The sequence below is a fragment of the Rhea americana genome, unplaced genomic scaffold, assembly GCF_003343005.1.
Source record: "Rhea americana isolate MKP2758 unplaced genomic scaffold, rheAme1 scaffold_89, whole genome shotgun sequence".
Taxonomy (NCBI): domain Eukaryota; kingdom Metazoa; phylum Chordata; class Aves; order Rheiformes; family Rheidae; genus Rhea; species Rhea americana.
In genome coordinates this window covers 1,573,980-1,587,779 of record NW_028187077.1, presented here as the reverse complement: position 1 = coordinate 1,587,779, position 13,800 = coordinate 1,573,980, and the positions used below count along the sequence as shown (strand labels likewise).

The 13,800-nt window shown below is 36.2% G+C and overlaps 1 protein-coding gene across 8 annotated transcripts in view; it reads left to right on the top strand.

Annotated features, from left to right (window-relative positions):
• Positions 1-13,800, top strand: part of BLTP1 (bridge-like lipid transfer protein family member 1) — a 121,122-nt gene that overhangs the window by 88,581 nt on the left and 18,741 nt on the right. For 4 of the 8 annotated variants that reach the window (XM_085323888.1, XM_085323891.1, XM_085323887.1 and 1 more), the window contains exons 57-67: positions 403-601; positions 1,173-1,232; positions 2,523-2,749; positions 3,664-3,794; positions 5,241-5,364; positions 6,627-6,736; positions 8,273-8,363; positions 8,921-8,983; positions 10,559-10,803; positions 11,436-11,651; positions 12,950-13,130. In XM_085323888.1, coding sequence (XP_085180014.1) covers positions 403-601; positions 1,173-1,232; positions 2,523-2,749; positions 3,664-3,794; positions 5,241-5,364; positions 6,627-6,736; positions 8,273-8,363; positions 8,921-8,983; positions 10,559-10,803; positions 11,436-11,651; positions 12,950-13,130 — 1,647 coding nt within the window. Of the gene's footprint in view, positions 1-402; positions 602-1,172; positions 1,233-2,522; positions 2,750-3,260; positions 3,462-3,663; positions 3,795-5,240; positions 5,365-6,626; positions 6,737-8,272; positions 8,364-8,920; positions 8,984-10,558; positions 10,804-11,435; positions 11,652-12,949; positions 13,131-13,800 lie in introns of all 8 variants that reach the window. The other 4 variants (XM_085323894.1, XM_085323892.1, XM_085323893.1 and 1 more) reach the window with 4 other exon arrangements.

Genomic DNA, 13,800 nt, shown 5'->3' with positions numbered 1-13,800 from the left:
TTTGGAATTGTTCAAGCCTCTGTGTAACTTCTGGGCAGTCCTTTTTGGAAAGAAGAATAAAGTCCTGAGCTCATGTTCTGTGGCCAGTAGCATCACATGGTCCATAGTGCTTGATCRTGTAGTTCTTGATCAAGCATGGATTTTCTTTGCTTTTCCAGATAAGCTTGACTATGTTTAGAATGTAGGTTTTGCATGTACTTGTAAATAATAGTCCAAAACATTGTGTGGACAGATGTGATGCTTTTGAAATTTTCTGTAGCGAAGATAAAGGTACAAGAAGATACAAGGAGAGGTTCAATTTTCTCAGTAGCAGAGRGAAAGATAAACAGTTTTTAAAGCATGTGTGAAATCACCTAAACTTTGCAATCACCAGTAAATTCTCTCTATGATTTTACTTTCTAGTCTAACCACACTGCAGATCTTGACACTGGCTCTGCTTTAGTCCTGACCATTGAAAGTACATTAATCACGGCCTGCTCCTCAGAATCTTTAGTTAGCAAAGGTCATTTTAAAAACTTTTGTATCCGTTTTGCTGATGGCTTTGAGACAAGCTGGGATGATTGGAAACCAGAAATACGAGGAGATCTAGTCATGAATGCATGTAAGTGTGTATGTTTTTCTACTGGACAATAGTATTTCAGTCATAAATCCTTTTTTACACTTTTCTGGGCTTTCAAAGCTGCTGAAAACTTCCCATGAGGATAAAGAGGAGACTTTGGCCTTTTGCAGCCAGAATAATGTGGACCTGAAAGGTTGTATTACTTCTAAATGATGTTTTTCTTTATTAAGGATTTCATTGCATGTCTGTTTGCAAGCATTTATCTACATTCCGTCTGACAGATATAAGAGTTGAATGTATTGCTTTTTTATAACTTCATAAGATCCCAGTAAGTTTTTAGTAGTTAAATTATCTTCATTTACATTATAATGAAGATTCTAAAATTTATATAGAATTGTAAGTTTATAGCAATTTGGAAGTTACCCAGTAAATTATTTTGCCAAGTAAGAATAAAATCGTTTGATGAGAACAAAAGAATGCAGCTCCAATCCAATGTCTCTCATGTTTTATATATGTAGGGCAAGAAGCTGCCCTGTAGCTGTAGAATCTGACAAGGGTTGAGCTATAGTAACTTTGACTCTTTGTGCCTGACCAGTCTGTGTTTCATATGCAGGTGTTGTGCCAGATGGTACATATGAAGTATGTTCTAGGACAACAGGACAAGCTGCAGCAGGTAATATACTTTTTTATAATTCAATTGCTATATAAGTAAAGCATTCCTAAAACATGAAAATTGATGCTCAAGTTTAATCTTATAACTGCCGTATAATTTAATTTGACTGYTTGTTTGTTTGTTTGTTTAAAGTACCTGGCCTTCCTTATAAGACTCCTTTATGATTTTTTCTGCTTCATCTTTTCAAACTATGCTGGATTTTGAGTCGTGTCAGCAACACGCATTGTAGATTTTTACCTGTAAGGAAACACACAGTGCATRTATGTTTGTTACCTGGCCAAGTTCCTTGGTTGAGGAATAGTTCTTCCTAATAGTACTGTTTTCCTCATGCTTCCTGCACCTAGAGACTGTCAAATCCCCCATTGCTTAAAATGCTGAGACTTTGCATCCTGGACTTCATCCTTCCTTCCCCTCTTCCAGAGAAAGCTCTTACTCTTCCCAAATTCCCTCTCTTCCAGCCTCTCCTACTGAGTTCTGCATTTCTCGAAAGACCTCAAAACTACCTGTGATGGTCCTTCTCAGTACTCTTACCTGCTGCTTGGTTCTGCTCATTCGTCTGCCCAAATGTTCCATCTGTGGTGTCTCCTAGCCCCAGAGTTTTGCTAGTTATTACCACTCATTAGCTTTTCAGTGTTGAAAAGACGTAAAAATTGGAACGTCACAACTGTTGAAAATTTGCCTCAGATGGTATTGTGAATGCAGAAAGACAGGATAAATCCATTTAGGGGAAGAGCAGTATGTGGTGTCATTCTGTTAAAGCAAGTTCTGTATTGTGATGCTGAAAAGTGTCATTCATTAGAAAAATCTTGGGAGAATGTTACATTCGGCAGACATACTATTCATACAATATATTATGACATTTTCCAGCATTTTTATTCAGGACTTGACCTGTAAATAGGTCAGCATTTCTTCACACAGATGGTCATCCTTTAAGTTTCCTGCTGTTAGAAACCCTGTTCTGGAATAGTGTACTTGGCTGCAATTGTGAGAACTGAAGTCTGAGATGCTTTATCATCTCCTGGTGATCAGCTTGGCTCAGGGGATTCTGTTTTCATTAGGTTTGTTTGTTTGCATCATTTGTGAAAGACATATAACTTATTACCTGTGAAGTACTTCTAAAAAGCATTTCAGTTGTAGAAAATGTTTTCCTCAAAGTTCTTCCCGGGCAGGTGGAGAAGATAGTTGTTCATAACTGGTAAACACGGTATTGGCATACTAACGTGAAACCCAGTGTGGAAATGCTTTACAAGAGGAAGCACTGTTCAAGTTTTTTTTTTTTTTTTTATCTAGAAAGTAGTAGTGCTGGAACCTGGACACTCAATGTCTTGTGGAAGATGTGTGGTATCGATGTCCACATGGATCCAAACATTGGGAAAAGACTGAATGCTTTAGGCAACACTCTAACAACATTGACAGGAGAAGAAGATATTGACGATATTGCTGACCTCAACTCTGTAAACATAGCTGACCTGTCAGATGAGGACGAAGTTGACACTATGTCTCCTACGATACATGCAGTAAGTGAATCAACCAAAATAAGTGCTATTAACTAGCAAAGGCTTGAAAAAGTTTTCCATCAAATGGAAATGTCTTAGCCTTGAGTTTTTGAATACAGCGTGTTACTGTCTATATTTGTAGCTCATACAAATCAAAACAGTTTGTGTGTTAATTTCTTTGAAATATGGAGTTAGAAAACAAGAAATCATATCATATTTCTACTGGTCTTATGTGGTGCTACGGATTTGCATTTCGAAACTTGAAAATGTAGTACCTACCTTTGGATATCTGCTTTGGAAAAGCTGTGGCTGTAGATGTGTTTTCTTAACAGGAAAAGAAGTTACTAACATGATAAACCAATTAGAAAACTTCATTTTTGGTACTACTGCCCAATATACTGTTAATCTTGTTTTTTCATTTCATGTAAAACTTGTTTAACAGATGTTCTTCAATGGCTGTCTTTTAAATGTCTCTTGCCTGCCAAAGTAAAAACTTTATTCCAGAACACTAACAGTCATGTTTGTTGTTTAGAAATCAGGTGGAGGTTCATTATGTGGAGATGCACGCAAGCTAACATTTGGGCAGCGGATTGTAAATCACCTGCTGGGTTTGAGCCCCCTAAACCATCGATACTCTGTTCCTGTAGAATATCTTTTGGGGTCAGCGAAGTGTGACTCTCCTCAGTCTAGCGCATCACATATGAAAGCAGGCAGATCCTGCTCATGGGGACATGTATGTAGTAGCTAGTGTGTCTAATTGAATGATGGGATTTGGATCACTGGAAAAATTCCAATCAGCTGCCTTTTGAGTGGAAACTGATTCTTTTGCATGCAATGTTCCAAATTTTAAGGTGTGAAATTCAGTTTGCTTATTGTTAAATGATAATGTTGTCCAATTTTTATGAGGACACTAATTAAATGTTTACTTTGAATAGGAGATTGTTGATCACCGACGGCAGGGAGCGTCTAGTATCCAAACTGGAGAGCAACGAGGAAGAAAATTTGTGAAACGTTTAGTCGATATTAGAGAACTCAATGAGCAAGCTAAAGTAATAGATGATTTAAAGTAAGTTGGGCTTTCCTTTTATGTAGGTCTGCTTTAAATTGTTTAAAATTTGGGAATAACAAAACTACACCTGAGATTTTTTTTTCCCTTTTCTTATCACATATTTTGCAGCATTTGTGATAGTCAAGTGGAAATTACTGTTTTATTTTTAAAAATTTGTACTTGATGATTCTCTAAGAAAAATTCAGATGAGCAAGTACTCTCTCARATTTCTCAAGTGCTTCTCCAAGTGTCACATTAGTCTATATTTCTTCTGGATCTGGCTGAGCATCATCAGTTTCTTACCAGTCCCAAACTGTAGTTACATCCTGTTTTTTTATCAGTGTGATTAATAAAATATATTACTTTAATAATGTTCTGTTCATTGAAAGAAGAATAAGCTTATTTAAATTAACTATTTTTGCATCTTTCATGATGGTATTTTAAAACTAAAACTCATATACTATACATGCTAAAATCCTGAAGAAAGAAGTTATCTGATAATGCTCGCAGCAAGAGGGGAATGTAAATTGTATTAACCATTTTTAACAATAATATTTTCTTCTTCTTCTTTTTTTTTTCTTTTGGCRTATGGCACATTTACTGTAAATGCTTCTGTCTGGGATGGTGATATAGACCTTGGTAATTACATGTTAAATAATACAGAAGGAGCATGTTTTAGTGCTTTTACTTGGAATAAAATTKCTGTGAGCAGTGAGAGGGCAATTGTAACTGAACTCTGGGTCTTAGGTTAAGTGTTTCTTCTAATGTGAATACAAGAATCAAAAATTAGGTTTTATRTCTTTCTCTTCTGAGTGTATTAATGCCTTAATAAAGCCTGATTCATTCAAAATAGCTGATACTTAGCAGAGTTTTGTAAATTRTTTAGCAATGGTATTTCTGCAGAATGTAATCTTCTGTAGAAAGCTGTCATTTGCATGACATGACTGTGGGACTGCTACAGCAGGATATTTCTTCAACCTGCTGGCGATTCTTTGATTTTCCCATTTTGTTTGTTTTTAATTAAAAACAACTATGTCATGTGATTGAAAGTGCACAGAAAGCCCTTAAATTTAGGGCTTTTTGAAACTGAGAGAGTTGCTGCACTAGACATTCTTGTTCTCCACCATGGTTATCATCATAGCCTACTGTTTGGGATCTCCTTGCACGACAGTTTGTTCAATGTCCTGTATTTGCTTTGCGAAGTGACTTGGAGAGAGAAACCTTATAATCAGAGTCCTCTTAAAGGACAAAATTTGTATAATGAAACAAGAACATATCTTCCGCAGCTATATTCGAAAAAGGCAGCACTGGTGATAACCACTGAAAAAAATGAAAGTGGAATGTTTTACAGGGATAACAGGGTATCATTTTAACATAGAGATTTTTGAAATGGTGAAAATAGTGTGTGAAAATTTGTGAAATAATTGTGTATTTGTAAAATACTCAGCCCTAATTTATCCCCAGAAAATTAGGTGCAAGTGARGGGACTATAAATCAAGAAATTCAGCGGTATCAACAATTGGAGTCAGTGGCTGTGAATGATATCCGCCGAGATGTTCGTAAAAAGCTTCGTCGATCCAGCATGAGGGTAAGCAGTATTAAGTTATTTAAAAAATACTWTAGCGCTTGGATTGCACATTTCTATCAGTTAATGCAAGGGAAATATTAGACATGGAAAAAGGTTAAGAATATCAAGTATTTCAGTTACCCATTTAACTTTATGAGGAGAAAAATATTTTTTCCCTCTTGTAATAATAGCAATATGAAAACTGAAATTTCACAGCCACTATATCATAAATGGATTTTCGTTTGCACATTCACAGGAAATGCTTGGAAAATGTGTATGTGGAGATGTATATAGCGTGTGCCCTAGTGCATGAGCTCCAAGTTCATTGCCATAAGCATCAGCTTTATTATTTGAAAGATCTTTCTTTTTACAATTTGTTTGCAACTCCTTCTCAGATGTTCCCATTCTAGCTCATGTTCTTCTGTTACCAAGGTGGTAGATAGGAAGGATGTGTGCCAAAGTAGTTGAATTGTTAGCTTTGGGCATGCTTTTCTCTGGCAACAGGACTTCATCAATTCCAGCAAGCGTGGAAGGTGAAGACTGTTGCCAGCAGGTTGAGGGAGGTGATCCTACCCCTCTCCTCAGCCCTGGGGAAGCCTCATCTCGAGTACTGCGTCCAGTTCTGGGCTCCCCACTACAAGGGAGACACGGAGCTGCTGGAGAGAGTCCAGCGTAGGGCTAYGAGGATGATGAGAGGACTGGAGCATCTGCCCCATGAGGAACGGCTGCAAGAGCTGGGCCTCTTCAGCCTGGGGAAGAGAAGCCTGAGGGGGGATCTGATCAATGTGTACAAGTACCTGAAGGGAGGGTGTCAGGGGGACAGGGACAAACTCTTTTCAGTTGTCCCGTGTGATAGGACAAGAGGCAATGGGCAGACACTGAAGCACAGGAAGTTCTGCCTGACCGTGAGGGGGAATTTCTTCCCTGTGAGAGTGATGGAGCCCTGGACCAGGTTGCCCAGAGGGGTTGTGGAGTCTCCTTCTCTGGAGATCTTCAAGGCCCGCCTGGATGCAACCCTGTCTAACATGCTCTAGGTGATCCTGCTCGAGCAGGGAGGTTGGACTAGATGCTCTCCAGAGGTCCMTTCCAACCTTACTGATTCTATGATTCTGTGAACATATATACAAAGGCAAAACAAAGATGTAGGCAAATGCCGATGAAGAGAAACACTTGAACCATTATCTTTACTAGTACACTTGTGTAAAGTAAGACTGTAGCTTGCTAGACTGTCTTTTCAGTATGCACCAACCTCAGTGTTTCATTTAAATACTTTTTTTTTTTAGGCTGCTTCCTTGAAAGACAAATGGGGTCTTGGATACAAACCCAGCTATAGCCGATCTAAGAGTATTTCAGCATCAGGAAGACCACCTCTGAAGAGAATGGACAGAACAAGGTAAACTTCTGGGAGTTTGAGATCCATAAAAGCGACAACAGCATATGTAACAGAGGAGCCTTGGCTTTGAGCTGTTACAGCTGCTGCCTACAATAAAGGAACTTTATGTGGTTGGGTTGGATTAGAGGAGCTCTGTCTGGAAGACAGGTATGTTCTGAATATTATTTTTTTTCACCTTTTTGAAACATCTTTTTTTATGGACTCTAGTTGCATGTAATCTGAGGAGAAAGTTTCCACTTCTATAGAAACTTAGGGCTTTTTATAGGATTCTGTTTTCAAGACGTACTCAATGAACTTTTAGTGTATGAGTAAAAATGGTACAGTGTAATCTTTTTGGTTTCTATGCTTGATTGCCAATTATATTTTAAAAAGAGATTTTGTAATGAGGGAAAGGAAGCAAAGTTCTTTAGTTTATGAATGATAATTTTCTTTAATCTCCTTGTTTGTATTGTATGTGCCTTTTTTTTTTTTTTTGTCATTTAATGGCTGCTGAACAAACTGCTGTTGTATAATGATGTTTTCTTCTAAGTGTTTACTCTGATTTTAGAATATATGTTTGTGAGTCTGTTGCTCCTATAGATACAACTGAAGGGTTCACAGTTTGGAATAAAAAATCTTGCTGCGTTTTTATGTATTAAATATAGAAAAGTTTAACACTCCTCTCCACCCTTTTTATTTTAGAATTCTTTGCATTTTTTTCCTATGAGAATGGCAGTTTTTAAGAGGAATTTGCTTCAAATATGAATGGTTATGCAGTTAAATGCATTATAAATAACCCAGATGTGAAAATAACAGAAATACATATTCCAGCTAAAGAAAAGAAAGCCTCTAAATAAAGTACTAAAAAGTGAATTTTTCCAGCTGCCCTTGGAAAGGGAATCTTTCTTTGGAATTATTTAGCATTATTGATGCTTAAAGCAGAGCAAGAATTGAAGGTATGAAGGTTCTAGTTCAAGATCTCTCAGACAAAGAAACACTTTCATTTTACCTTTTACCAAGGTTATCTGAAGAGAACCAGAAATTAGGCTTTTGTGCTGCTCTGTAATTTAGTCTTAGGGCTAGCATAATAAGAAAGACTACATTTTAAAAAAACTTAATGATTACTTTCATTACGAATGCAAAATAGTATCTATATATTCTGTAATGACGAGTAGTTACTTTGCCTTGCATGTCATCTGTCAACTTTTTTTATGTCCCAGATGGTAAATCATATAGGTCTTCCCCCCGCCCTCCTAATTCATAATTTCTGCATGTTGACTCAGACCTGAGAAAGTTAAAAAAAATAAAAATAAGGCAGAGATTGGTTAGCCTGGGCTACTAGCCAAGTAACGTGCACCTACTTTATTTCTTCCTCCCCCTCTCTTTTCATGTATCATAAATAAATCAATTCTGATTTAATATTTGCTTCCTTGATAATATGGCAAGCACTGACCGCACTTTTTTAATTGCTATATATTTGTATAGCTAAATGTTTACATGGATACAAAATCCTGTAGTAAAAAATTGTAAAGATATTCTTACTGTTTCTGCTTGTAGTTCTCGACTAGGAGACAGTGAAGATCTCCCAGATATCCGTGTAGATGCAGCATCTCCTGGGCCAAGAGTGACCTTTAACATACAGGATTCTGTAAGAATTACTTTATATGTCATACTAATTAATGTCTTGTTCCATTTGGTCACAAGTTCATGAGATAGGTATACTTAGGCAGATCTGAATTGCTTGAATGTGCGTGGGCGTCTGTGTGTGTGTGTGTGTGTGTGTGCAAAAATATTGATATGTTTTGAAAATAGATTTATTTTGATAGAAAATAGATGTTTTGATTTCTTAACATGGAAACTAATTGAAATGTTAGGGTGGGAATTAATTGAGATATTTAGGAAAATATTTGAAAAGGATATTTTTCCAGTCTGACATATATAATAGTAATACAGGRGGTTTTGTGGGAAATTTCAACAGAAGTGTACAAAAATTGCTTGTACTTTTTGCATTCAGATATATTTGGAGTTTTGGAAATGGGTGAGTTTGTAGTCCTACAAGTATATCCTTTGCGTGTTTAAAAAGAATTGTTGAATCTTGTTTTTTTTACATTTTAAAAATGTCACTGTTGTGTGGGGGTTTGTTTTGCATAGCTGAGGTTGCTATAATTGTTTTAATTTGTATTTTTCTTTTTACTTTTAACTAAGTTGAATAAAACAGTTTGGGGGATTGCACAACAAACCAGCTGTCCAGGGGAAGGGTCTTTTCAGGTATTTCTGAGAAGAAACAAACACTCTTTGCCAGACAACTAATTTTTCTTACAGGGAGCTGCTTTTCAGCGTTTCATCTCTTTCTGCACTTAGCTAAACAGAATGTATTTCAAATCTGAAAATACTTAAGTTTACATTTGTGAAGTAAGCAAAGGAATATAGTAGGATATTGATAGACTTCACAGTGTGTGTACATTTTTATGCAGARCTAAAGCTTAGTCGTTCTGCGAAATAAATTAAGAGAATTTTATTTTTGTGTTTACAAAGACTGTGATCAAGGCTGATGTAAAAAGACTTAAGTCTAGCCTTGACTGATACCTATCTTGAGCACACTTTAGAAGAGGACTTTGATGCCTGTGCAGATGTCTCCATCTGTTACAGAGTGTTCCAAGATTGCAGGCATCGACACCAGTACAAAATAATTGTTAGGTGGAAGGACATCTGCTTGTACTTTCTTCTGTTGGAGTTCCTGTACGTAATGCAGAGTAAGACATTTTCAAATAATACAGAGCAGGAAGCTTGTCAAAATTTAATACATAGAGAACAAAATGATATTTTTGAAATGCTTTAAAAAGCATGTTTTAATATAATAACAAAAGGCTTTCTTAAAAAAAAGATACTTAGATAACCTACCTTTCTCCCAGCTCACTCTTAGGAAACAAATTCTCGTTTCTGAGAGTGAAGGAGAAATGAAGTCTAGAACTGTGCTTAGCACATATAAATATCTTCACATACAAAAACCRTCCTCCCTCTTTTCCTCTCCTTATACTCAAATATAAGCCCAGTTAGCTTAAGTTTTGTTGGCCTAGCAAAATGTTACCAAATAAAGTTGTCAGATGTTGAATAAAAAAAAAAATTTTACAATGCGAGTTCTTAAATAAACTTTAACGCATCTCTAATTTGAATTTGCAGACAACCACTATGTAGCCCTGCAGTAATACTACTTAGATAGTGTTAACACTTCCATATATTTTCAATTGCATAATTATGGTGTCAGTGTTCCAGAAGTGCTTCTGTGGTGCTTGAGGTATGACTTGCATGAGAAATAGGAGGTCCCTTTTGGAAACATGACTTGAAGTTCTTTTCATATTAAAGCACATCTGTCTGACACTTTTTTCAAGGGCACAGTCCAGTATTTAAAATGATACTGTACATTCTGTGTTAGCATTCTGCATGTACATGTCACTAACACTTCTGGGTATTTCCGCCCTTTACAAGGTTCATGATGATTTTGCTATTTCTTGTTCTCTTCCTTCAAAATACACCTTTTAAATTTAAATGATRTGTTTCTATTACTTCTGGCAGTATGAATCGATCAGACATTTAGCTAACAAATTAAGATCAATCACTAGGCAGTGGCAATGTCTCCCCAACAAGCTTTCATTTCTTTGATTATTTTTTCATAATTCATCTTGCAATTCCTTTATCTSTTATCTCTGTATTATGAGGAACTTGGGTGTGAGAGTTTCTCAAACCACTCTTTGCCCCATTCCCCCACTCCAGAGCTGTCTAATACATTCTTGACAGAAACGATATCTGTGGAAATTTAATATCTTTTTGTTTTCTTGTAATCAGTTTCCAGAGGAGACAGAAATGGACCTTTTGTCTGTAACTATTGATGGTCCCTCCCATTACTCATCTACTAGTGAAGGCTCATGCTCAGTATTTGGTTCACCCAAAACTCCAGTAGTCTTCTCACCCGGCATTCCCTTCCAGCCAGAAGAAGGACGTCGAGATGACAGCTTATCATCAAGCAGTGAAGACTCTGAGAAGGAGGATGACCACGAAAGAGAGAGGACTTATTTTTATAGGAAACCACCGTAAGTACTGGTCCTAATGAAGAACATGTAAATTAAGACAATATGCTTGACTGACTCAATATACTGACTTGAAGTCTGTAAAAGCTGTCATTACTGATAAAGGATTGACTTTTGCCTGAAGTGTGTATGTGGAGGGCAGGTGGAAGTTGTGTTCAGCAGGTACAACCAGGGAGCAGGAGAAACACTGGTGTGAAAAGGTAGCTGCTTTTTATAAAAGAGACAATTGTTAGAAATTTACTTGGAAAGAGAGTTTTTTTGAGGCAAAGGGCAGGTTTTAGTGGGAACAGCTGACAGATTTGTTAGATACAGCATAACTTTGTGTGTTATCTACCAGTTATACCTCAATAAAGTGCATGTAATAATGTAAATAATATGTTATAAATAAAATAATTGTATGTATGTTTTTCTATCTTTTGCTTGATCGAGAGTTTAAAATAAGAAACCTTTGGTTCTTTGTAGTATCAGGCCCAAAGAGGGGCAGATCAGTGTATTGCTGCGCATCAGATAAAGCCTTTCCTGGAAACCTTCTTAAAATGTTATATGCTGAGTGTAAACATAGTCTAACAATACTTTCTAGTATCTGTTCAGATAAATTCCATCCTAATACCTGATTTGCAATTGTGCCTCTGCAGGAATACCTCTCGGAAGAAAGCAACAGGCTTTGCTGCAGTCCACCAACTGTTCACTGAACGCTGGCCAACAACGCCTACCAACAGGAGTGTGACTGGCACTACCACAGAGAGAAATATTGACTTTGAACTTGATATTAGAGTTGAAATTGATTGTGGAAAGTGTGTGCTGCACCCTACAACGCTTCAGCAGGAACATGATGACATTAGTTTACGAAGGTAACCAACTTATTCCTCGATTAGCTTGTGGAGAACACTATCGCTATTTTATTCTTCTTTAGCTATAAACCTGATATTTCTATCACTTAAGTTATTACCACAATATGCACAATAATTAGTGATTCTTATGCGCTGACTTGTTTGAAAAGCATAGAAGATGTGTAAATTAGTTTGTTAGCATCACATTAGTCTCAGATTTTGTAACATCACTACCAGCTATTAGTGTTGAGTAYGACACAGGGATTTGTACATGGTTAGGAAAATTTGGCTTATGCCTCTCTTCAACTGATATTTTTGAAAACATGTTTTATCCTCTGTAGGTGAAATTCCAAGCTTCTGAAGTGCTAGGATTCCTTTTTTCAGTCTCCAGAGAAATAACATTGCAATGTCATATATCAACATAACAGTTTGACTAGTATTTGCGTACTGTTGTGTTTTCTCATGATCTTTGAGGAGGGATTATTTTCTGAATGTAAATRCATGCTAATATTCTTCATATATTCCTTTCTTAGTTTAATTAATCTTTTTCTGAGATGACATAAGAGCTTTAGTTCTGATCTAATGAGATTTGATCTCATCCTCATTTTTTAAATTCTTTTTCTGTGTTTATGTAATCTGGGATCTAATAGCAGCTTTACATTGATTACTTTTAGTCTAATGTGATGTTAATGATATTTTAAACTTTAAGAAACTTATCTGTGAATAAAGTAGCATGAGAAAATGAGATTTGCTTGTTTTAACTTCAAATTTAAGAGGTAGGAACAATTGAGAAATACTTTTTCATGCTGAGAGATATATAAAGGAGATCTGTTGTTAGCAAGTGTTTGATTTCTGTCTTCCTATGAGACTACTTTTATCTAAGATTTGATAGACCAGGAAAGAGAATCTCAGGAATTGATATGAAGCCAGACCTTAGAACAGAGAAAGAAAATCAATAATTAGTATCTGTACGTCAAGGAATTGTTCACAAATAACAAGTCAGATGCTGTAGGTCAACTTCACTGTAAAGGTACAGAGCTATGGAGGGTTTTTTGCCTAATGACTTAAAAATAATTTTGTAGATTTTGCTCTTTGAAACAATCACAAAATAAGCTTTTGCAAAACCAGAATGGGCAGCTAAAAAGGGAGTGCAGGYCACAAAGCAAAGAATAAAGCAGAGATGGCAATCTTTATATAGCTGATATTACATGTTTGTTTCTTGTTAATCTTCTAGTTTTTTTAATACCAGACAGGACAGCATACTTTTATCCRTAAGAGTATTAGGTTTGTGTTAATAACATGCAGTGTATTTATTTTAGGAGTTATGATCGGAGTTCCAGAAGTTTAGATCAGGAGTCTCCTTCAAAAAAGAAGAAATTTCAAACTAATTATGCATCTACTACTCATTTACTTGCTGGCAAGAAAGTGCCATCATCTCTACAGACAAAATCTAGTGATGTGGAAACAACAGTGTTTTATATTCCCGGAGTGGATGTAAAGGTAAAACTACTGCCTAACTGGACAGGGAAACACTCTTTCTCAATGCTCAAATATGATCTAAAACCAACTATATTGTTATGATATATGCAAGTACAGTATACTTCAGCAAAATCTGCTCAGTTCTGCAGATACTGCTAAAAGAAGAATGATGATTCTGTRACACTGTGTTGAAAACTGTTAGAGATTTTCAGCTTACCTTCTTCTCCCCCTCATTTTCTTAAGAAAAAAAATAAAAACACTGTATATACCCATCAGAAACAGCACTATGTTGAAAGATGCTCTATAACAAACAATGTATATGATACTACATAATATAAAGGAATCAGTTCCATTAACACTTTGGTGGCTGAAATTAGTTGTTTTCCTTTTCAATATTTTGTTCTCTTACAGGTAGCTCTGATCATTATCTGTAACTGATAGAAGCACAGCTTAGCAGTTGTCCAACGTAATACATAAAGCTCTCTTTCTGTGGCTTGATGGTGTAATGTTTATTTTACCAATCAGAATCAAAAATTCTTCAAAAAATCCTCTTCTGAGAAAACTTTCTCCTAAACGACTTCAGACTGCACAGTCCCCGCCTCCCCCCCCCGCTTTTTTATATATCATTATTTTTGTTGTCCTAGTAAGAAAGAAGCTTAAGAAAGGAACAGAAATGTTCTTATATTTTAGT